The following is a 24,054-nucleotide window of genomic DNA, read 5'->3' as shown; positions in this document are numbered from 1 at the left end:
CAGCCCCACAGTCTGGCTCTCTGATCAGTTCTGGATCCCTTTGTTATTGTGGTGAGAACATGTTTCTGTCGATCCACGAGTGTGATTGGTCACCACCAGACTGGATCTAGAGCCAGAAGACCTCACAATCTTTTCATCATCTGATCAAAACTCCGCTATTAGATGGTAAGTGAATCCAGGCAAGTCTAGTCAGAACCAGAACCACAGGTGAAACTAGACACCTCTCTCACTCTGAAGAACATTTGACTCAAAGTTTCATCTTCATTTTATTAAATGCAGAAGTAGATATAGTGTTATAAAACAGCACACGTAGTGAAGGAAAATCAGATGAGTGTGTAAACGAGTTTGTGTTTAGATCTGATTCAAGACCAGAGTTCAAAGCTCGGCAGGGAGAGAACTGGATCTGAATCAGCATAAAAACAGTTAGGAAAAAACATTAAAATGAACTAAATAGTAAAAAATGATATCAGAAAATATGTTTCAGTGGTGATAATAGTCACTAACAATAACACAAATAATTGGACAAAACAAGAACATTTATATAAAAAGGTACAGAGAGATAAACCAAGGAGTTCTCACATGGTTCTTTAACCAGACAGAAGAACTCAGGAGTGGGAAATAGACTCATTACTTAAAAAACTTCTTGTTGAGAAGGAAGATGAGAAGGTTTACGTTAACTTTGGCCTTATCGAACATCTTCATCACCGCGACTCCTTCGTACTGCAGCTGAAGCAGGTCCTAGAAACACACACACACACACACACACACACACACACACACACACACAGACACACACACACACAGACAGACAGACAGACAGACAGACAGACAGACAGACAGACAGACAGACAGACAGACAGACAGACAGACAGACAGACAGACAGACAGACAGAGAGAGAGAGAGAGAGAGAGAGAGAGAGAGAGAGAGAGAGAGAGAGAGAGAGAGAGAGAGAGAGAGAGAGAGAGAGAGAGAGAGAGAGAGAGAGAGAGAGAGAGAGAGAGAGAGAGAGAGAGAGAGAGAGAGAGAGAGAGAGAGAGAGAGAGAGAGAGAGAGAGAGAGAGAGAGATAAAGAGAGAGAGAGAGAGATAAAGAGAGAGAGAGAGAGAGAGAGAGAGAGAGAGAGAGAGAGTTGAGTCAGGTCTACCTGTCATTTGGTTAAGACCGGGTCGGTTGGTACCTGATATCTGAGCAGGAACTCTTCCATCTGAACTCCGAGGAATCGGGTTTTGATGATGAAGGTTCCATTCTCAGGTCCAGGAACAAAGTCAAAAATCACGTTTTTAAACCTGGAACAGAAAGAAACTGCTGGTCAAACTTGTGTGTTACAGCTGCTGCCTGTCTGTCCCAGGGGGCTGGAGTTCAGCACCATGGACAGCACCTATTTCTGCTGCACTATGGCCTTCTCTGTCCAGCATAGCAGACAGCGCCTACCCCCTCCTGATCAGCACCACAGACAGCAGCACAGCAAGGATTAGCTTCCACCCCCATATCTCTCCTGGAAGTGTCTAGCGCAGCTGTTTGGAGTTGCCTTCGTGGTTTGTTGCTCCTTAAAGGGATACTATGCAGTTTTTCCATTAAAAATAATTTTCTTGATCCAGTGTGTGCTAAAACGACCATTTACAGGGTTAATGAAATGTCACTCAGACCCCACCCAGAATTTTGCACTTGCAACTTCAAAGTTGCTCTGCTGGTGGGGGCAGCTGTGGAGTGGAATGGAGTTAACATGGTGGAGCTGGACTCCGTCTCCAGCAGGTTCTAGTGTTCGATTATCTTTGAAGAGTGCTACGGCATAGATTGCTGCTCAATAGTTTTGATGAAGCAGTGTTTCCCCTGGGAATTTTTCCATCTGTGGTGGTGGGGCCGGCCGGGGAGGGGGGGAGGGGGGGCTTGGGGAGAAATTATGACACGTCTCTAAATAAAGTAAAATTTTATAGTGCAGAGGAGACAACCCATAGAAGCACTAATTTGATCTCATTTCAGAGTAAAATAGAACAGGTTAGATGCACCTAATAAATAAAATTACTAACAAACTGAGGAATCTGTTTCTTTGCTTCACTGTTCTGGTGCTGAAAATATCACTAATGCGGATCAAAGGAGATACACAGATGAATGCACCTCTTATTTATTATTTGGAGTCTACATTTACTGCAGCTGGCAGAGGCAGAGATTTTTTCTATTGATAGACGGAATTTACAGAATCATTTAAAATGTTAATAGGGGAAGACTGCAGGAGGGAGCGGTAAAATACAGGGGGTCCCCAGCAAAAACAAGAAACTTTACGTGTCTGATGAAACCCGCTGGTTTTCCATCAGGCAGTCACGGGGCAGCTCCAACGGCGCAGTGGCTGTGCTGGGTCAATGTTATCGAGTTCAGTCCGGCTCGGCCGTGAACGAGCCAAGGCGACGTCGTGCTCTGCTTAAGAAGAAGTGTTATTTTCCCACTTCAGAAGAAGCGTCCAACGTGTTTTTACGCTTTCTCCAAGACATGTCACGTTGCTAAGTTGTTAGCGCCGCGCGCTAACACGTCAATAGTGCAGCGTAGCCTGCTGGAGGTTTTAAGGGTTCAGATGAAAACACCCGACCTCTCAGGCTGCTCACACATCGATCTTAAGTTGTCGCTGTTGCGATCACGCCGTAATACAGTATTAGATGCGGTTAAAGTCAGACATGAAAAAATAAATACATTTTACATGAATAAGTGATGCTTAGCCTGGTGGGGGGAGGAAACCCTGTCAAGATCGTCAACACTCGTTTATCTTAATGCTATTGAAACATGTAAACCAAAAAGCATTATATCCACTGCTACCTTTCTAATTTTAAACTCAGTAACTTATGTTGTAACTTCACCTTGCCCTGCCTACTCCTCCTTGCTGCCTGCCGGCTGTGATCACAAGCGACAACAAAGCAGTTCCCGCTGCTTCTTTGGGAAACAGTGCAAAAAAACACCAAAACAAAACAAAACTTGGGATCTTGTAGGCGTGGCGGTGGGATTTCAGCCCGCCACGGCTGTGGCTATGCAAGGGAAACCCTGTGAAGTATTGCTCCACTTTTTTAGTTTAACAGTTAAGACCCCCAGTCTTTTCTCCCTTCTGGATTATTTTTAGTCATTTGTAGTCCATTTAGCCTGGAAGCGTTTTGTGTCGTTTTCCTGGGAATAACCCCGTATATCTGGGTTGTAATAGTGTGCTTTTGTGTTGTGTCCTCACTGTGTGGTCGGCAGGTCCTGGATCTCTACCAGAACTCCCTTATCCTGCAGTCGGGTGGCGCTGTAGCTCAAAGTTGGAAGCTTCTTCTTCTCTCTGCCTTCTTCATTCTTCTTATTGGTTGATTTACTACAAGACATCCCAAACAACAAGGGAATGATCACAGTATTATAAGCCAATCAGTTTCCAGTAAAACAAACTTTTTTTGAATGTGCAACAGTGAAGTGTGTGTGATCACCTATTGGTCAGGTTGTCCAGACAGGAAGTGATGTAATGTCTGTAATAGTCAACTTGCTCGCTGTAGAAACTGCTTTTTTCATGCAGCCTACTGAGAGTCTGCTGAAGCTTCAGAAGCTCCGCCCCCCGAAGCTGACGGTGCAGACGCTGCTGCCGAATGTCCTGACGGAGAGAAAGGACGTATAAAGATTACTCAGCACAAGTAATCTGATTACAGGTAAGTGACAACCACACAATCTAGTCTTCTTTGACCTCAGAGGAAACCATTAGACCTGAGAGGAAACCCGTTCTGTTACCTTGACGATCATCTGCAGGATCTGGTTATCCGTCTGAGCTGGTCTCAGAACTCCGAGTGCCTCCAGACGACGAAGGTTCCGCACGATCTTCCTCTTCTTCTCCTCTAAACTCAGGCTGCCGTTGGCGACCAGTGACTGGTTCCTCCTCAGCTTCTCAGGTGTGTGGGCGTCCTGTCGGACCCGTCGCTGCACCAGCCAGTTATGACACACTTCCTGTTTAGATATTAAACTTCGTTTTAAACTCCTCAAAGATATCAGCAGCTGATGGGGACCACCATCACACCAGGTGTGCCAATTACCTGATCAGGTGAGGTCTTTGTTCTCAGGATGTCACTCAGAGAGTCCCCTGACTGAGCTCTGATGACGTCGACTATGAGCTGTTTAGTGCTGAAAAAGGAATAAAAAACAAAACCTGGTCAGCTGAAACTGGTGCGCTAACAGGCTCATCTACCTGAACAGGTGAGACTCGGCAACCTAAAGAGCAGTCCTCTGGTGTCTGGTTGGTCAACGGACTCACTGAAGATGTCAAACTTGTTCGTGAGGGTCAGAGAAACCTCCATTTTACCGAGTTCTGCTCCTTGATCAGCTGAAGACTCACCTGCAGGAAAAAAAAATACCACAAACGAGCTGTCAACACTTGTACAAACACCCGTGGCCCTGAACTAATGCCTACACTAAAGCCTGGATCTCCAAACCTGTACTAACATCTGCTCACTAACACCATCCTAAGTCCTGTACTTGGAACAGTCCACAAACAGCTGCAGTACCAGTGAGATCCTGCAGGGGAGGAACAGGTCCGAGGTCGTCCAGTATCACCCTGAGCGGGTCTGAGGGATCTGGACTCAGAACATCCAGGTGGTCCAACAGCAACTGCAGAAACAGAGAGAAAATGAGAAGGTGGGTCCAGAGGTTCCTTAGACCAGGTTTATGTTTTAACCATCAACACACAACAACTGGGGGTGGAGCCGGTTACACCTGGTGGATTTCAGAGGTTAACCCTGTGAGAAAGGCAGAAGAGTAGTTCTGACAAAGGCCTAAGTTAGGTTGTGGATGTTTCCTCTCACCTTGTGAGTACTGAGTAGCTCACTGACAGAGATGTAGACGATGGGCTTGTGGACAATCAGCAGCTCAGAGTATTCGTCCATGTTGAATCTGTCCTCAGGGTCAGGGACATCACAGACAGACACCAGGAACCTCCTAACAAACGGAACATCCAGAACCATCCGTAAGAACCCTCCATCTCATCCCACCATGGGCTTTACTCAAGCAGAACCTGCAGGAACCCAGACCTGAACTTGCTGTGCGTCTGGCTAATGTACTGGTTCAGGACTCGGACATGGTACCCGTCTCCATGGAACTGCTTGTTAGCGGCGGCTTGCTGCAGCATGCGAGCTATGGATCCCAGGATGTGGCGCTGCTCCAGCTGCAGAGAGGAGCCGGCCGAGCGATCCAGAACATCAAACCCATCTGGAGCCACAATGGCTGGGTTCATGTAGCGGTAGTAGACCAGATTCCCAACAATCTGTACGGAGCAAAGCAGCATCAGGGTTAGAAGGTCAGTTCTCCTGTTCTATGATGCATAAAACAGCCTACGCTCAAGAGTTTGGTTCTGCTCAAGAACCATCCTTCTGGAACGAGTCAGAGGGAGACGGATTCACCTTGTATAGCTCATCCTCACTGGCTGCTGGAAACTTCAGCTTCAGTGCATCTCGGAGCACTTTTGCTGTGTAACGGAGGCCGTACCTACAACGGTCAGAGGAACAAGAAACGGGCCAATAAAAACACCTAGAGGTGCAACGTGCACAGGTATTAGCAGGTGTGGAGAGACAGAAACTTACGGCAGTTTGCTGAGGTTGGAGGTGATGGATTTGAGAACTCGATCAGTCAGGTTTTTCAGGTTAATTATGGCGATGTCGATTCGTCTCTGAACTTCAGGATGGGCCAGAGCTTCCTCAGGAGAAACCTCATAAGGCAGAGCACTGCAAAGACATGTGGGTGTAACCGTCATAAAGGGCCAGTTTCCATCTAAATTCAGCCCAGCGTAGTTCTTCCAACCCCACCTCCACCCAAAGACCCATTAATTACTAAAACAAATGATGTACTTTATTAACAAATAAGCACAGAGTGTTTTATTTCAGAGGAACAAGCTTGTCCAAACATCAGATTTTCTGTCTTCTTTAGTTTTATTCTCTCCCTTCTTAATTTAGGACCGTCAGCGGTTCTTTCTATTCGAAAGCCGATCATGGGACCTGCGGTCCGTTAGACTCGCGCCTGTGAGAACACGATGGGTCCTGTGACACCCCCAGCCCCTATGCAGGGTTCCTCAAAGATTACACTTTAAAGTCTTCAACCATTTTTAAAGAGCAAGTCACCCCCAAATCACATTTTTTTTGCTGATAAACTATATAAAGGAGTGTCTAATCATGCAACAGACACGTGTATTCAATAATTTGGCAGTTCAGTGCATCTTGGTTAAAATTCAACTATTCTGCTTAAAACTGTCAGTGTTGCGCCGTCGTCAGGGAAAAATTCTGCACTGTATTTGAATTTAAATCTGCCACCGCTATTGGTTAAGAGGTATGCTATGATGTCATCTGGTACATTATGATGTCATAATGCCATTGTGAGCCTGTGTGTGTGTATTTGTTAGTGGCTCCGCCCTCTCGGCCTGCCAAGCAACAGCATTTGTTGCATTTTTCAAACATGAAGTGGGAGTGAAGTAAGTTTCTTGTAGGGGGTGACTTGCTCTTTAAGGACCGCCCACTGCAATCATGTGATGTGATTACTGTACATAAATAATGTGTTGAGGCTTGATTTGAAGAAAATAATTACATGCGTGTGCGCACACATGCCGTACAAACATCTCAGATCCAATTGCTGTCTTCACCTCTTGTGTCCAGTCTGAGTCTCAGTCTGGTTAATCCAGATCTTGTAGACCTCAACTGGGTCGGTTCTGATGCTGAGGGTCCGGTCCTGCAGAACATCCTGTAGAGCCGGGCCCAGAGAATCCCTCAGGGCATTCTGACCCTGAGCATGGCGGTAGAAGTTCACCAGCATCTTGATGGCCGTGGGATTCCCCGTGACCACATCCTGAGGCTGCTCCACCTTCAGTCTGACCAGAGACAACACACAGCTATGTTCAGGTGATTGACGACATCATGGCACAGGTAGGCAGATAGTAGCAGTACGTAACCTGATCTCGTATCGGAGTGCTTCTGTGAACAGCTGCAGCAGTAGGTAGGCCTCCCTGCTGTCACAGCCGTAGTTAAAAAGACTGAAGACAAACATCTCCATGAAGGAGGTGGAGCGACTCTGGGGCATCAGAAAGATCACCTGAGCCAGGTACAGAGGCTGCGTCTGAACACAAAGACATGATGTTAGATTACTCCTACAGCAGGTAGAGGTGGTGAGAGCCTCACCTGCAGCAGTTAGAGGTCAGAGCCTCACCTGCAGCAGGTAGAGCCTCACCTGTAGCAGTTAGAGGTCAGAGCCTCACCTGCAGCAGGTAGAGGTCAGAGCCTCACCTGCAGCAGTTAGAGGTCAGAGCCTCACCTGTAGCAGTTAGAGGTCAGAGCCTCACCTGTAGCAGTTAGAGGTCAGAGCCTCACCAGTAGCAGTTAGAGGTCAGAGCCTCACCTGCAGCAGGTAGAGGTCAGAGCCTCACCTGCAGCAGGTAGAGGTCAGAGCCTCACCTGCAGCAGGTAGAGCCTCACCTGTAGCAGTTAGAGGTCAGAGCCTCACCTGTAGCAGTTAGAGGTCAGAGCCACACCTGTAGCAGGTAGAGGTCAGAGCCACACCTGCAGCAGGTAGAGGTCAGAGCCACACCTGCAGCAGGTAGAGGTCAGAGCCACACCTGTAGCAGTTAGAGGTCAGAGCCTCACCTGTAGCAGTTAGAGGTCAGAGCCTCACCTGTAGCAGTTAGAGGTCAGAGCCTCACCAGTAGCAGTTAGAGGTCAGAGCCTCACCTGCAGCAGGTAGAGGTCAGAGCCTCACCTGCAGCAGGTAGAGCCTCACCTGTAGCAGTTAGAGGTCAGAGCCTCACCTGCAGCAGGTAGAGCCTCACCTGTAGCAGGTAGAGGTCAGAGCCTCACCTGCAGCAGGTAGAGCCTCACCTGTAGCAGTTAGAGGTCAGAGCCTCACCAGTAGCAGTTAGAGGTCAGAGCCTCACCTGCAGCAGGTAGAGGTCAGAGCCTCACCTGCAGCAGGTAGAGCCTCACCTGCAGCAGGTAGAGCCTCACCTGTAGCAGTTAGAGGTCAGAGCCTCACCTGTAGCAGTTAGAGGTCAGAGCCACACCTGTAGCAGGTAGAGGTCAGAGCCTCACCTGCAGCAGGTAGAGCCTCACCTGTAGCAGTTAGAGGTTAGAGCCTCACCTGTAGCAGTTAGAGGTCAGAGCCACACCTGTAGCAGGTAGAGGTCAGAGCCACACCTGCAGCAGGTAGAGGTCAGAGCCACACCTGCAGCAGTTAGAGGTCAGAGCCTCACCTGTAGCAGGTAGAGGAGGTGCTGGTAGGCCTCCAGTCTCTCCCTCCTCTGTCGACTCAGAGCCTTCAGGCCTTTACTCCTCTCCACATCCATCAGGTCTGACAGCTGTTCCTTGTTCTTCTTCGTCAGTTTCTTGCAGTGAGACACAACCTCCTGTTTGGACATCAGAGACAAACATCAACAAGGACAACTAGACAAGTTCTACTGGAGGTTTAGAACCAAATCTTGGCAGCTTAGTGTCCGACACAGCCCCGTAACAGATGGTTCTTTAGGGTCTGACCTGCAATGTGGCTCTGTTTCGAACCAGGAGACCGATCTTCAGGTCCATCAGGTCCAGGTCAGCCTCTAACTGCTTATTGAAGCGAATGCTCCTCACCACTTCCTCTCTCAGATTCAGAAGCCCCGCCTCCTCTCTGATGTCACCATCACCCATATCAAGCAGGTGGAGGAACTTCCTGACCACCGACAGGGGCGGCGTATCCGAACGCACTGAGACAGGTAAAGGGGAGGAACTTAATGAGCCCAGAGAAATCTTTTTCTGTGATGTCATTTAAAGGACCAATGAGACGCAGCGTTGTGAACCCACCAAGCATCTGGTACTCATGTCTAGCTCTGCTGGCTCTGAAAAAGGCCTGGATCTTTATTACAGCATCCACCTGTCAACACAGGCTGTTACCATGGTGACAGCCCACTGATTGGCTGGATATCTCATGCTAGGCTGAAGACATGAAATGGTGAACGTCCAGCAGGACTCACATTCTGTCTGAAGAAACGCAGTTGGGATAAATATCTTCTCCTTGTCAGACACATCCTCACAAATGCTTGGATCTGAAACCAACCAAAAAACCAAAAACCTTCCAATAATCCAACTGATCACCCATTTTTACCAGTTTGAGCTATTGACTAAACCAAGTTAGGGTTAGAATCCGTTACCTTGACGATGGCTCTCCAGTTTTTGTGGAGGAACTGCAGCCGCTGCCTGAACTCCCGCTGCTGCACAAACCTCCTCCAGTGAGACTGCACACAAACATCACATCAATACATCTGTGAGGAGCCAAAGCATCTGCAGGACACGCCCCTCACCTGGATGATGATGACGGCATTTGTCCGACTGATGAGGTAATGGTGGGCTTCTAGCTGCCTCCTGATCAAGAAGCCGCGACACCGAGCCTGCAGACGGATAACCAGGGCTTCGCTGCTCCTCCACTCTACGCTACGACTGTAGGACGCAGAAACGCTGCTAACAACTTCCTGTAGTGTGACACCACACACAAAATGATCCACTGACCAATCAGTGATGGAGAACACGTCCGTCCTGATGCCATACCTGAATGTCGTGATGATCTATGAACAAGTTGTTGAGTTTCTCTTTGGGTTTCTCCCAGCTTCCCTCTAACCTCTTCAGGTGGAAGTAATAAAAAGATCCATCGTGTAGTTGGACTCGAACCCACGGGCTGCGGCTGTCACCTGACCCTTCCATACACACACACACACAGTCACTTTGTTAGCGAGTTAAAACACTTGAGCACACACCGAGCTCTCCTGAGAAGCTCACCTGAAGGTGTTCTGTGAACGATGAGAGCGCTCAGCCCTTGCTGGTATTCTGCAGCGCAGTCAGAACGAACCCCTGTCAGCTGCAGCTCAGGCAGAGCCAGAACACGCAGCGTCTGTTTGGGCCGGTTCTCCTTCACAGCCTGGTTCACCGCCGCCACGGCCAGACACACTGCAGGGAAAACAAAACAGTCACACACACACGCACCTGGGAGTAGCAGCACCACAGATGCAGAAGCCCTCTAGTGGCCAGCAGCAGGCCAGTTCCCTCTAGAAAACCATCCATCCATCAGAACCAGGAGCCTGACCGGACCAGAGCCTTTTACGTCTCATAGCTACACATTTTCTCTCAGGACTTTATTATAGATTAAAATATAAAATCTTTATGTTTTAATTTAAATTCGACATATTTGCGGTCTAAAGAATCAAAATTTGTGACTTCAGACTTGGTGATTTTGTCCCGCGTCTCCACAGATTTGGACACATCGTGAGCGGCCTCAGACTCCCCACGCCTGATTTAGGCCAAACTGAGAAACAGATCTTATCCTGGTAAAGGAAACTCACACTTCAGAGCATTCTGACTCTGCTGATTGGCCAGCTTCACTGCTTCCTGGATATCAGCCAACCACAGCTCAGCTTCAAAGTCTCTGCTCACCTGAGAGGACAGAAGAATTACAGGTGATTAGAGTTCAACCTTCAAACATCTGGACCCCTGCTGAAGAACAATACTACAAATGTGTTCAGAGTGAATGTTGGTAGTCAAGGTGGGGTTACCTGCTCTGCTGGGCTACTCACCTGGACTTTGCGCTCCCTGGCTCTGGTCAGCAGAGTCAAGTATCTACAGATGTGGGCAGGTAAGACCTCGTCCAGCCCACAGGAAGGCAGCATCAAAGCGGACAGCAGGAGACGGATGTCTCCTCTCGTCACTGCCTCATTGGTCAGGCCGACAGCCAGGAGCTCTGTAGAGCAGGTGAGCACAGGTAAATACAGTTAAAGAGGTCACATGACATACGAGTAAACACAAACTGGATCCTGTCCCTAACGACTGCACAGGGTCAGACCAGGATCAGGATGTTTTTTAGCGTTTCCATACGTTGCTGCTCCTCCTCCTGCACGCGGTTGTTGACAGAGTTGACTCCTTCCTGCAGCTCGTTCCAGGTCAGAAAGTGTGTGACATTCTGTTGCTTTACACCTGAAAGATGTTCAAAGTACCTGGAAAACAAACATCACCATCACCGTCACCATCACCATAAACACCACCGTATAAAGTGTCACACCTGTCCATCATGGCCGGGTCTACATCAGAGAGTCCTACAGATGGGCTGAGCAATGATGAGCTGAACTTCTGCAGGTTTCCCACTTCCAAAGTTTGATTGGTGAGAGCAACAGCTGATAACATCTCCACAGCAACAAACAGCTCCTCCTGCTGTAGCTCTTCCTGAAACACAAAACAAAAACACAAACCTGTGTAAAATAGTAAATTGACACCATCAGGTGCCAAACACACCTGATGGTTAAACCGCAAAGTCGGACTGATCTACGCTGGGATAAAGTCGACACCTCATCTAGAAGACGGAAGTGACGAGAGGAAGGAGGAGTTTGTCTTAAATGGAAGGTAAAGGAGTCATCTTAAATGAGGCCGACCTATCAGAGCAACCTGAGTCTCTGATGTCATCAACAGCTGGCAACAATGATACCAGAATCAGCTGCTGGTTAAACGTCACTAACCCCCAAATTCCACTACCTCCGCTCCGGTCCGCCCCCGCCTTCCGCAGCCGCTCGCTTCCGAACTCAATTTTTACTGGTACCCGCTCTACAACGGCTCCGCTCCGGTGCGGAGACCTGAGGGGGGCAAACAAGCATGCGCGGGATTTTCGAGATCTTGCAATACGGTCCGAGCAATAAACGCGGAAGTTAGATCCAAACACCCGTTGTGTGGGAGAAGCATCGGCATGAGCTGTTTAATCTGCCCATCATTTGTGTTGAGAGATCAGCAGTGTTTGGATCAACAAAGTGTGACTACTTTGATAGTGGAAACTGTATTTATGGCTTAATTTTGTGCATTTAAACTTCAGCCGCCATTGATAGTGGTTAAAAGTTGTTAAATCTGTGCATATGAAACAAAAAACGCCTTTTGTTTATCGATTTATTGTGAAATACGGAAATTGTGCTTGCTCCTTTTCCTGTTGGGCCGTTGTGATTTCTGTCCATTTACTGCGGAGGTGCTCCGGCGTCCGGCGAAAATAGGATCGATTCTATTTTTGCCGGATGCCGGAACAGAGGGCGGCGCACGGCGCCACACTGCCGGAGCACGGCCGCAGTAGTGGAATTGCTCTGATTGACTACAACGGGACCGATTTTGCTCCGGCGTTCGTGTTGGAGCGGAGCGGAGGTAGTGGAATTTGGGGGTAATCTGATTCACCAGATCCGACTTCATTTACCCTGTTTGGAACTGGGCTTTATGTTTAAATTAGTCACACGGTCAAAATGGGCGGTACCATGTCAGGTCATCAGGCTGATGCTCAGTTAGAAATAAGGAGTTTACCTGTACGGCCCGTTTCTGTAGCAGTCGCAGCTCGTGATGGTACAGCGTTGCGGCAGATGGGAAGACCTGTGGCAGTTGCAGGTCAGAGTTCATCAGGCAGCTCACAGTGCAGCGGGGGTCGTTTCCACGCAGTGACGCATTTATCTTCTGCACCGCTATGAGAACTAAGACACAGACAGGTGTTTCAGGCAGGTGAGGCTGAACCAGCTGAAGTCCAGAAAGGATGGAACCTACGATTTTGGGATCTCTGGGCTTCCTGGTTAGCAGCATAAATGCTGTCCTGAAGCTCGGCGGGTTCCAGAGGATCCACAGATCCTTGATCCTGAGTCAGAGGTTAGAAAACGTGTGAGAAGCTCCAGGCCAGCATCAAAGCCCAGAATATGGATGTCTTGAGTGGTTGTTTACCAAAGCTTTGTGCTGGCGGTCCACCAACAGCTGGTCCAGGTACCAGAACCCGTTTTCAGTATGGAGGCCCTTCAAGGACAAACATGGTAGCCGCAGGGCTGAGAGGAGAGAGAGTTCGTCTGCAGCATCCAGAGCTTCGTCCACCATCTCCACTGCTGACCTGACTGGAGGACAGCAGAATATCACAGTCAGGACCAGAACCGGACCAGACCAGAGCTGATCAGGACCGGACCCAACTTATTAGAAAATACACATCATTCTCTGCTGCTCGAGGACGTTGTCAGCAGTTGATGACACCATCAGCAGCTGATTGTTTCGTACGGAGGCAAGGAGGCCGACCAAACTTCTCCCTCCCAAATAAACAACCAACGGTTTAAATACTGAAACTAAAGTCTGATTCAAATGGGATTAAAGTCAAAATCAAATCTGTTAAAGAAAACAAAATAATAGATTTGACTAATTAAACTAAATTTAGTATTTTTTTCCTCTCTCCTCCATCCCGCTGTTCTCACCGTTAACGATGTTAACTTGCTCCTGGATCTCCTTCTGGGTCAGAAACTCCTCATACACGTCTGTGTGTTCTGAGCCTCCGCGCTGTCGGACAGAGACACAAACATGTAAACAACAACAACAAAAACAGCTGATTGGATGCTAGACCTCTGTCTGACCAATCAGAACTCACCTTCCCTTGTGCTCCTTCAGCCTTCCTCCTCCGGGCCTGGAGCAGCACATCCTGGTAGACCTTCATCAACTCCTCCTCCAGATCATGGAGGAGAGCGGATGGATTGCTCAGAGCTGCTGCTGTGACGCTCACGTCTCCTCTCTCTACGGCCTCGTTAATGGCAATCACTGCAGCATGAACTAATGGCCGAGAACACAGTCAGACTTAAAGCTCTGACCTGAGAGCTCCTAGCCAATCAGAATCCACATTTACCTGCAGCTTGGTCCACTGACAGCTCGTTGACCAGAAGGCCTCCGATCTTGCTGAACGCCGGCATCTGGATGCCGTATTTATCCAGCTCCAGCTTCATATTGTTTATTTCCTCATCTGATCAAAAACACATACATGTTAGAAAACCGATTGGTCCAGAGCACACCACAGGAAATACCAACTTCCACAATAAGAGCATGAAACATCTAGCTGCTGGCATTTACCTGTAAACTTGACTTTTCCACACAGATCATGAATGGGTGGGGCCAAACCTAGTCTGTACAGGTACAGGCTGCAAAGACACACAGAAGATCAGATATACAGGCGATCAGACACATGACAGATCAGACACACTGGTGATGAGACACGTTTACCTGAGTGCATGGATGCAGTAAATAGCTCTAGGCATGTTCTTCTTGTCGTACACGTCTGTAGTTTCAGGCTGGAAGATCTAACAACAGGAGGTAATCATTTTAGACTGAAGACCCTCGGCTGATCTGTTCTGGGTTGACCTATGTGGAGACTGACCTGCGGTAGGCCCAGTGAGGTCACTGCGCTCCTCCAGTGGTTGATGTTGTCAGTGTGACGGAACTGAAGACCCTGGGCCTGAAGGGGTCAGACCACAGCTGATTAATGACTCCAGAGGGACTAAAGGATTAATAAACACTCCTGATGCAGGTCAGGAACAAAATAATCCAGAATAACACTCTCAAAACAGAAAAAACAATAGAAAGGTTCTTGAATCCACAATAATGTTCTGGAAGGTTCTCCTACAGTAGACCGGTAAAGAAACCAGAACAGAGTGGACACATCACACACACCACACACCTCATGTTTTTCTACTCTGAACACATTGATCTCAGGTAACACGTTTATTCTAATACACCTTGAATCTGTGACAGACTGGTGTCTGAGGAGCTCTGGATTCTTTGATCAGCTGATGATCTCTGCATCAGCTGTTCTACTGGACCGGAGTCATGCTACCTTGTATCGAAGCTGCTCTGGGTCGTAGATCTTCTTCAGGGGGACCACGGTCGGAGCAAAGCGGTGACCCAGTTTGGCTAGAAGGACTCCATTCCTCAGAGTCTCCTCCAGCTCTGTGGGAGCAGGAAGATCCTCCTCCAGACACGCTTCCATCCACCTGAAAAGGTAACAAATTCAATCAGCACATGACAACAAAACAAGGTATGGTTCTGCTCACTGACCTCTTGGCCTCTTCCAGCCTGCACAGGTACTGATACGCCACATTCTGCATCCTCTGTTCATCCATTTGCTCTGCTGTGAGACGCTCACCTGGATAATACACACCTCATTAATACAGCTGTCTACTAGTATGTCCTGTGAACAGCACACAGAGGTTCTGCGGAGTCCAAACGGGTCAGTGATTCGTTAGAGAACCCCGGAACTCATTCTAACCAGACTCTGGAGCCAGGTGTCCCAAAACCGAATGAAGCCCGATTTAATCCAAGTGAGACAACACCTGGATTTACATCTGCTCAACGTGACATGATATCATTCAGCAACTATGACAGTCCACGATCCGAACCGGTCAGAAAACTGCCTTAAAAGCCTGGCTCCGAGGATGTTCATCCTAGGTGTGTTTTAGACACAGCTCACATCTGCCCCAAAACCCGACTGCGGTAGTCAAAAACAGGAGTTAGAATGGAAATTAGCTGCTTATCAGAGCTGCCAGAACACACGTCAGCGTGTTTTTGTTAAGAAACATGAGATTTAAGTGCTGGAACGTTAATTGTACATCACAACACGAACCTAAAAACTCCGCACTCAGGAACTAAAGCTTTTACTGTGACTTACCGCAAATTTGCGCAGCAAAATCCGACATGTTGCTCCGTGGTTGTCACTTCCGGTGATTGATAAAACTGTAGTTATCTCAGCCGGAGAATAAAACAGACATTTATAACCTCAGAAACTTCACATCAGACAACAAACTCGGAGAATAAAAATGCAGCAAGAGTTAGTCATCCCAACTGTTTCCTCTTTTAGGTTTGAAAGCTCCCGCCGCTCTCTGATTGGCTCATTTAACAGCCGCCACTGCTATTGGCCAGTACGTCACAGCGTCGCATTCTGGTCTATGTAGTCTTGTTTTGCAATGTTAAAATATAACGCTGTCATCTGTCTGGAAACTCACAGAAACTTATAAAATGAGACAAATGTATAAATGTTTGTCTTCCACTATGCTAGTGAAGTCATTCCTTTACCCAGCTGTCTGTGTTGCCATAGCAACCCACACAAACTGAGAGAGATAGCTGTTAGCTAGGCAGGTGGACGTGGTAGCCTGCAGGTATGAGTATGTTTGTTTATTTTCTCCAATTCAAATTCAGAAATGCTTAACTGAACTTAATGAGACGTTACAGTAACTCACTATTACAGTTCATTCAGAGGGTCACTGCATTTTACTCTAGCTGGTTCTAACTGACTAGCTGGTTTGTCAAGTTGTAAAGCTATCTGGTTCTACCTGGTACTGTTTGGTTCTAATTGGTTCAGTCTGGTTTGAAATTGTCCTGTGTGGTTCTAGCTAGCCCTGTCTTGTTCTAGCTGGTTCTGTGTGGGACAGCAGTAGCTCAGGAGGTAGAGCGGGTTGTCCAGTTACTGGAAGGTTGCAGGTTTGATCCCGGCTCCAACCAGAGAATGCTGCTGTTCTGTCCTTGGGCAAGACACTTAACCCACCTTGTCTGCCGGTGATGTGCGGAAGGACCGGTGGCACCAGTGGCTCGGCAGCCTCACCTCTGTCAGTGCGCCCCAGGGCAGCTGTAGCTATGTTGTAGCTCATCCCCACCAGTGTGTGAATGTGTGTGTGAATGGGTGAATGACTGATTGTGTTGTGAAGTGCCTTTTGGGGGGGGGGGGGTAGAACCCTAAGAAGGTGCTATACAAATAGCTGGTTCTGGCTGGGTCTAGCAGCTTCATCAGATTTTTAAAACCACTGTTCCTGTTACTGCTCCTCAGCAGATTGTCTCCACATTAGACTTGCAGAAGATCTGGAGCTCAGTAGAGTGAACTGATATCGGTTTAATTAAAACTTATCAGAAGATTTGGATTGGCAGGTAGAATGATGATGTTTCAGCTGGGATTAGTGGAATGTGGAACTTCCTCTAACTGGATTTTAGTCAACAATGAACAGATTTCTCTCCATCTCTTTAGAATCCACGCAGGTGAATTTATTTGCTGCATCACCAAGATGCCATCTGATAAATCTCCTTCAGGTGAGAAAGAAATGAAGACAAATAGGAAGAACAAAACAAAGACACAGAGGAAGACAGTAGATATCCAACAGTTGACATCCTCTGGTCACAGAGCGCTGCAGGAAGGACAACCTCAGGATGCTCTGACCTTTTTCAAAGATGCCCTGAAGGCTGCAGCACAGGTGAGAAATACAGGTAAAACAGAAAAATGAGTTACAGGTGAGATAGGATCAGAGACAGCTTCCAGGTGAGCCCATGACTGTATGTTTTGCATTTCTCATAATTCAAATAGCTGCAGGACTCCCGAGTCATCAAGGCCTGTTCCTTTAACCTTGGAGCTGCCTATGTAGAAGCAGGGCGACCTCAGAAAGGACTGGACTTCCTGCAACAGGCTGAACCTGGGCCAAAGGCAGACCGACTCCCAGACCTTCAGTTCAACCTGGCGCTGGCTCACAAAGCACTGGGTCAGAACAAAGAGGCTGCAGCCTACTTTCTGCTGGCTGCTCAGCTGTACAGATCACAGGGAGACGGCAGAAATGAGGGAGACGCCTGCATGGAGATGAGCCATTGCTACAGCAGTACTCAGGTGAGAAAAGGGACTTGAACCACAGCTGAACCTGATGCAGAATTTAACTATCCATCACAAATCCTGGTATAACAGGCGAGTCAGGTGTAAAAAGGTGAAACAGGTAAACCAAGTGTAACAGGTAAATTGGATGTAACAGGTAAATCAGGTGTAACGTAATCGCGTGTAATAGGTAAATTGGGTGTAACAGGTAAATTGGGTGTAACAGGTAAATCAGGTGTAACGTAATCGCGTGTAATAGGTAAATTGGGTGTAACAGGTAAATTGGGTGTAACAGGTAAATCAGGTGTAACAGGTAAATCACGTGTAACAGGTAAATTGGGTGTAACATAATCACGTGTAACAGGTAAATCAGATAAGTATGTATCAAATATGTATGTTGCTTTTAAGCTTAATATGTTACCTTTACTTATGACCAATGAGCCGTGATATTCTATATAAATATAGGATATCAACCTTATTAGTCCTTGAATGTTTAATCAGAAGAATTAGGATTCTTTGCTTTTTCAGTGATCAAACACACTTCGTATTAATTCAAGAAGAGAGTCAAGTTTATAAAAAGTAAGAAATTTATTTTCTAAACAATTAAAAACATGACAGCTAGGAAGACTTTATGTGATGAATGAATCAACGTGGATGGAATGTGAGGTGTGATGATGTGTGAATGTGATGTTATCAGAAGCTCTTGTATCTGAAGAAACTGAGTTCTGAGTGGGAGTGAATTTGGTTTGCTGTAACTATAATTGATGGTAGGGGTGGGCAATATAAATGATATAAGGTAGAAATGATATGAAATTGGGTAACACATGACATCACTAAGATGGGCACCCTGCAGACACTGGGATAACAGAATGGCAGTGACTGCAAGCATGGAGTTGGCGGAGGAGGAGGCCTATATGCCTCAAGTGGCATATATTTGCCACATGAGGATTATATAAATGTCATTTTGACATATATAAACAGAGGAAAAAATATATCGCAATATATATCATTACCGCACATGCTTCAGATTATATTGCAATGTATATTTGAGGCCATATCGCCCAGCCCTAAGGTACCGAAGTCCGTAGGAGAAACTGCAGTATGACCAGACCAGTCTTGAGATGTCTCCAGGTAACCACAGTTGTTTGCGTCTTAGGAATAACTCTTAAGGAGTTGAAGTTGGTTCAGCTTTATTCTGAAGGAACCGTTTGCGGTCAGCTGTAGCGTGCAGCAGGTTTTTGACAGCTTGTCAAAAGATGCTCTGGGTTAGAGAGGTTTTGCTCCGGATAGCCAGTCCGAAGCTTTCTCAAGAACTAACTGAATCACTCAGCAAGTTTCAGTTTTAATATTCCCATATTATGATTACCTGGCCAATTGGGATGTGCCATGTTAAGAGGTGTTAACAAACAACCCTCAGAACATCACGCCTTCTTTCAGATAGAAGGTTCTCTGATTTGTGGGTAAGAACAAATCTTTGTGCATGAAATTACTTTAACTTTATCATCTCGTCATGGGTTTAAGTGTATGGCTGATTAGCTTGTCAAGTCACATATGCTGATTATCAGACAAATGGATCATTGCAGGACAATATTCATTTCAACCTTATTAACTTAGGCACAGATTAATCAAAACATTTCATTTAACCATATTGTTCATTTCATTTCATGATTAATTAACTCATATGAGCTGAAAATGTTCACTTTTATTCAGAGGCAGGAGGAATCCTGTAGAAATGATAAGTGGAAGCTTGCCTTGAAATGGGAACAGTTTGTTTACAATATGTTATAATGTGTTCAGAGCTGCAGAGTCTTCTGGCTTGTTGGGAGATAGAATTTAAAATCCACTTTTGAGAATGGAATCATGTCTGTAGATGACCGGTGGCATGTAGGTCAATATGTAGGTGAAAACTGACCATTTTACAGATGCAACATGTAAATCAAGTGTAAAAGGTTTAATCTTTTGTGGTTCTTCATCATACACAGAGTTCTGCGTATGATGAATAACCACAAAACATTTATTTGAACAAAAAACTGAGAATGAACATAACAAAGGCATAACAGGTTGTCTTTGTATTTCAGAACTGGTCTCAGGCGGTTCAAGGTTTTCTTCGAGCAGCAGAGGGTTACAAACTGGCTGCCATGTTTGATTCTGCGGCAACTGCCTTAAAAGAAGCAGGATGTCACATGATCCAGTCAGATCAGTTCAGCCAGGATGACATCACAAGCGTGCTTACAGAATGTCAGAATGTCCTGGAAAACATCACTGACCAAAAGATTCTAGGTAATCAATAGATTACTCGGAGTGATTTTTCAAATGTAATTGTGTGATTTTGGCGCTGCGCTGCTCTGTACTTATGTTCATTCATATATATTAAGGCTGTTTATCAATGAAAATATTCATTGAGATTCAGGAGATACAGGAAGAGAGCAGAAATTATAATTTTTTTCACTCACAATTAATAGCATTTCTCATATAATTTTAAACACTCAGAAGTACCTTAAGTGAGGGTACTTCAGTTACCTCTGAGTGTTTTAAAATTAGCTGTTAGTTGGGCAAATCACTTCAGCTGCATTGGTTACTGGTGGTGGCTGGAGAGAACTGGCAGCGCCAAGTGTAACATGGCAGTTGGTGGGTCAGATGTGGCAGGTGAGTCAGGTGTACCAGGTGAATCAGGTATAGCAGGTGAATCAGATGTAGCAGGGGAATCACGTTTAGCAGGTGAGTCAGATGTAGCAGGTGAATCACGTTTAGCAGGTGAGTCAGGTGTAACAGATGAATTAGGTGTACCGGGTGAGTAAGGTATAGTAGGTGAATCAGGTGTAACAGGTGAGTCAGGTATAGCAAGTGAATCAGGTGAGTCAGGTGTAGCAGGTGAATCAGATGTACCAGGTGAGTAAGGTATAGCAGGTGAATCAGGTGTACCAAGTGAGTAAGGTATAGCAGGTGAATCAGGTGTACCAGGTGAGTCAAGAATAGCAGGTGAGTTAGGTATAGCAGGTGAGTCAAGAATAGCAGGTGAGTCAGGTATAGCAGGTGAATCAGGTGTGCCAGGTGAGTCAAGTATAGCAGGCAAATCAGGTGAGTCAGGTATGGCAGGTGAATCAGATGTATGAGGTGAATCAGGTGTGCCAGGTGAGACAGGTGTAGCAGGTGAATCAGGTGTACAAGGTGAGTCAGGTGTAGCAGGTGAATCAGGTGTAACAGGAGAGTAAGGTATAGCAGGTGTAGCAGGTGAATCAGGTGTACAAGGTGAGTCAGGTGTAGCAGGTGAGTCAGGTGTAGCAGGTGAATCAGGTGTACAAGGTGAGTCAGGTGTAGCAGGTGAATCAGATGTACCAGGTGAGTAAGGTATAGCAGGTGAATCAGGTGTACCAAGTGAGTAAGGTATAGCAGGTGAATCAGGTGTACCAGGTGAGTCAAGAATAGCAGGTGAGTTAGGTATAGCAGGTGAGTCAAGAATAGCAGGTGAGTCAGGTATAGCAGGTGAATCAGGTGTGCCAGGTGAGTCAAGTATAGCAGGCAAATCAGGTGAGTCAGGTATGGCAGGTGAATCAGATGTATGAGGTGAATCAGGTGTGCCAGGTGAGACAGGTGTAGCAGGTGAATCAGGTGTACAAGGTGAGTCAGGTGTAGCAGGTGAATCAGGTGTACCAGGAGAGTAAGGTATAGCAGGTGTAGCAGGTGAATCAGGTGTACAAGGTGAGTCAGGTGTAGCAGGTGAATCAGGTGTAACAGGTGAGTCAGGTGTACTGCTGTGAAATCAGCGCAACATTTGTCAGAATGATCAGAACATCATTTTCATATTTTGGATGGTGATGTTTTATAATGGTTTTAGTATTTCATATTTCTTTGAACTCCTCATGACACCAGCTTTCTTCATCTCTACAAATATACACACCTGACTCGCCTGTATGTCGTTAATGCCTCTGATGTGATCCAGGTGAACTCTATCTCTCCGTGGGCGTGTCCTATTGCCAGCTCAGGTGTTTCGAGGAGGCGGTTCTGTGTTTTAACCTAGCCCTGGGTCCTGCAGCCCAGAGTCCACCCCTGCTGGCGAAAGTGCTGCAAAACCTGGGAGCGGCCCAGAACGCTCTGGGCCAGTTTGGTCCTGCGGTGGATCATCACAGGCTTGCTGCAGGATTGTACGGTGAGTCAGTACACCTGTCAGATATCTGCAGCTCACATGGACACTGCCTGTCAGCTGACAGAGCTATAGATTACCTATGAGTTGAGTCTTACCCTTTAACCACCTGTGAAAAGATCAATGGTCTTCATAAAACTGAATTCCAGATTGAAGATGCAAATCAGATACTCTGATGAACATAATCTAGTTCTGTCATGTAAATTAGTTAACTGGTTAAGCACGTAAACCACCTCCGCTGCTTTTTAACATCCTTAAGAGTCTTTTAGGACCCACAGCTTCTGCATCCTCTACGTCCTCTACATGCATAGGTGTTCTTGACCATTTCAACTCCACCTTGAGTAAATTAGCCCATTTGTGTCCCCCAGTGACAGCATTCCACCATGTTGGTGTCTGCTTGTGTTTCGGCTGCCCTCAGACATTCTTTGGTACAAACACTCATCAAAAAGACCATTCTAGATCCAGTCATCCTTTCTGATTTCAGACCCATTGGACTCAGCAGACTACAACATCATTCTCTCACATCTGAAATCATGTGTTTGCATTAAAGGCATGGCCCATGAAGGGTTCAAGTTGTACTTTTCAGTGACACGGGATGCCTCAGGGCATTGTTTTAGGTCCCATTATTTTCTCTTTATGCATACTGCTATTGGGATCCACTGGAAGATATCTCCTCTCATGGTTTTGCAGATGACCTCCAGTTTTATTTATCAGTTCCAGCTAACTATCATGAATTGGTGCAATCCCTGCTGAACTCTTAGGGATGTGTAATAATGGCTGGAGATGAGCTTCCTCAAATTGAATGGTATTAACTAAACCAAACAGAAATTATTCTATTGAGTCTGCTCTCCTAAATGTTTACAACACCACCATCAGCTTTCTGGTTTGCCTACTGTCCCTCCTCTGTGATTATCTCTGTGGTCAAAACCAGGTTCCTGCAAGTTCGACTCCTCTGTAGAATAAAGACCTAAAATTCCTCTGACCAGTTTCCTACTTCAAGATTCAGCTCAGAGTTCCAAAGGCTCGGCTCTGTCTGAACTCCTGCACTTTTCCACTCCAGCCAGTATTTTAAGGTGCACCAATCACCTCTTGTTGGCCACTCTTATATCCATGCAGAAGATATAGGAAACAAATCTTTTGGTGGCTTCATCTCTGTGGACCAGTTAGGACCTGAATGTGAGAGCAACTCAGATGGTGAATCCCTTTAAATCCCTGCTGATTCTGTTCTCTCTGGCTTTTAGGTCCATCTCAGAAGGTTCTGTTGACTTATATGTATTAATTTTGACATGACTGTTGTGTATGCATGTTATTTACCTGTTGTGTTGAAAATGTTATTTTTTTTTCTTTTCATCACACCGTGTATACCTGTAGGTACTCTGGGTTGCCGCAGTGACCAGGCTCGGTGTTTCAGCAACATGGCGTTTGCATACAGTCAGCTGGGGGACGAAGAGGAGGCAGCAGAAAGCTTCATCCTCGCTTTGCAGGGATTCAGAGACACAAGTATCAGAGTTACCAGTCTGTTCAGATGAGTTACTTGTCTGTTTATGAAGGTCAGGTGAGTTACCCAGCAATGTTCAACTGTGTGTTTGCAGGGGACCACCTGGCTCAGGTCCAGGTGTGTGAGGCACTGGCCGAGTGTTACTTGAAGCAAAAGAAGCAGCAGAAAGCAGTTGAGCTCTATAAACAGGCTCTGAGCACCCTTCGTCTCTGCCAGGTAACACACCTGTAAAATGTGCATGGTCATGTTAGGGTATTGAGCCATCACATGACACAACCTGGACTCACTTGATTGTTTGGCAGCTGATCTCCTGGTGTGCCACACAAAAAACCTCATAGAGACATAAATAAAAACACCAAGTCCATCTTGATCTACGTCACTCAGTGACTTACGCTGTTACAGCAAATGTCCGTAACTTCAAATGGTGTTTTTTTGTTGTTGTTTTTTTCTTTGGTTGTTTGTCCTAAAGTAGAAGTGGTAGCAGCTGGCTGTTTCTCTTTCTCTGATATTATTGAGCAGAGTGTCTCTTAGCATAGGTGTTTTGTTTCCAAATATGTGAGTTAGGGCTGCTCGATTATGGCAAAATTAATAATCACGATTATGGTGACTGAAATTGAGATCACGATTATTTAGGATGATTTTTCTATTTATGCTGATTTTATTTTTTATTCAGTCATAAAATTGCTCAGGGCACAATCAGGACAAAAATAAATAAGAAACAAGATTATCACTAAAATATCTCCTGATTCCCAGTATAAAAAGACCAATATACTTATAGCTCATAGTTTATGACCCAAGGGCTATAGACCTTGGTTTAACTCATTTAAGTCTAACCAGTACAGACCCAAATACCAATATCTTGCAAATACTGACAGCAAGAAATATACAGTGGCATTTATAACAAATAAATGCAAATAAATTGATGTTCACAAAATGTTGCATAACATTTATTGAGTCGTGTCAAGGTGCTGTAGGAGAATACACTAGCACCGT

The 24,054-nt window shown here is 46.2% G+C and overlaps 2 protein-coding genes across 7 annotated transcripts in view; one reads left to right on the top strand and one right to left on the bottom strand.

The window, feature by feature from the left end:
* Nucleotides 1-253: 253 nt before the first annotated feature.
* Nucleotides 254-15,598, bottom strand: iqgap3 (IQ motif containing GTPase activating protein 3). The gene is made up of 38 exons (XM_070551835.1): nucleotides 15,467-15,598; nucleotides 14,857-14,944; nucleotides 14,636-14,792; nucleotides 14,180-14,257; nucleotides 14,026-14,102; nucleotides 13,876-13,943; nucleotides 13,655-13,768; nucleotides 13,403-13,581; nucleotides 13,233-13,314; nucleotides 12,721-12,884; nucleotides 12,550-12,637; nucleotides 12,316-12,479; nucleotides 11,048-11,208; nucleotides 10,864-10,982; nucleotides 10,566-10,729; nucleotides 10,335-10,425; nucleotides 9,775-9,942; nucleotides 9,547-9,692; nucleotides 9,303-9,470; nucleotides 9,153-9,236; nucleotides 8,976-9,047; nucleotides 8,806-8,875; nucleotides 8,500-8,708; nucleotides 8,220-8,372; nucleotides 6,930-7,093; nucleotides 6,624-6,848; nucleotides 5,575-5,715; nucleotides 5,395-5,479; nucleotides 5,026-5,258; nucleotides 4,801-4,933; nucleotides 4,504-4,606; nucleotides 4,211-4,334; nucleotides 4,036-4,123; nucleotides 3,737-3,949; nucleotides 3,442-3,602; nucleotides 3,207-3,332; nucleotides 1,179-1,287; nucleotides 254-738 (listed from the first exon to the last, which is right to left on the bottom strand). The coding sequence occupies exons 1-38, from the start codon at nucleotides 15,492-15,494 to the stop codon at nucleotides 628-630; spliced, it is 4,908 nt and encodes a 1,635-aa protein (XP_070407936.1). The 5' UTR covers nucleotides 15,495-15,598; the 3' UTR covers nucleotides 254-627.
* The window catches only part of LOC107379232 (tetratricopeptide repeat protein 24), a 15,483-nt gene continuing 6,146 nt past the window's right edge, over nucleotides 14,718-24,054 (top strand). For 3 of the 6 annotated variants that reach the window (XM_054740903.2, XM_054740902.2, XM_054740901.2), the window contains exons 1-6: nucleotides 15,884-17,036; nucleotides 17,147-17,440; nucleotides 19,501-19,702; nucleotides 21,363-21,569; nucleotides 22,935-23,063; nucleotides 23,156-23,277. In XM_054740903.2, the coding sequence (XP_054596878.2) occupies nucleotides 16,722-17,036; nucleotides 17,147-17,440; nucleotides 19,501-19,702; nucleotides 21,363-21,569; nucleotides 22,935-23,063; nucleotides 23,156-23,277 (1,269 nt within the window). In that variant the 5' untranslated portion in view covers nucleotides 15,884-16,721. Of the gene's footprint in view, nucleotides 14,801-15,863; nucleotides 17,037-17,146; nucleotides 17,441-19,500; nucleotides 19,703-21,362; nucleotides 21,570-22,934; nucleotides 23,064-23,155; nucleotides 23,278-24,054 lie in introns of those variants that run through there. The other 3 variants (XM_054740905.2, XM_054740904.2, XM_054740906.2) reach the window with 3 other exon arrangements.

Source organism: Nothobranchius furzeri, chromosome 5 (assembly GCF_043380555.1).
Source record: "Nothobranchius furzeri strain GRZ-AD chromosome 5, NfurGRZ-RIMD1, whole genome shotgun sequence".
Taxonomy (NCBI): Eukaryota; Metazoa; Chordata; class Actinopteri; order Cyprinodontiformes; family Nothobranchiidae; genus Nothobranchius; species Nothobranchius furzeri.
Note: the sequence above shows the minus strand (reverse complement) of the source record. Positions and strands in the feature narration are given on the sequence as shown.

Excerpts from the sequence above, each read along its gene's own strand:
- iqgap3 (XM_070551835.1), bottom strand. The coding sequence starts at position 15,494 with ATGTCGGATTTTGCTGCGCAAATTTGCG. Across the intron at positions 7,094-8,219 it reads ACCTCCTCTACCTGCTACAG|ACGCAGCCTCTGTACCTGGC; the intron begins GTGAGGCTCTGA and ends CTTTGTGTTCAG. Across the intron at positions 3,603-3,736 it reads TCCTGCAGATGATCGTCAAG|GACATTCGGCAGCAGCGTCT; the intron begins GTAACAGAACGG and ends TCTCTCCGTCAG.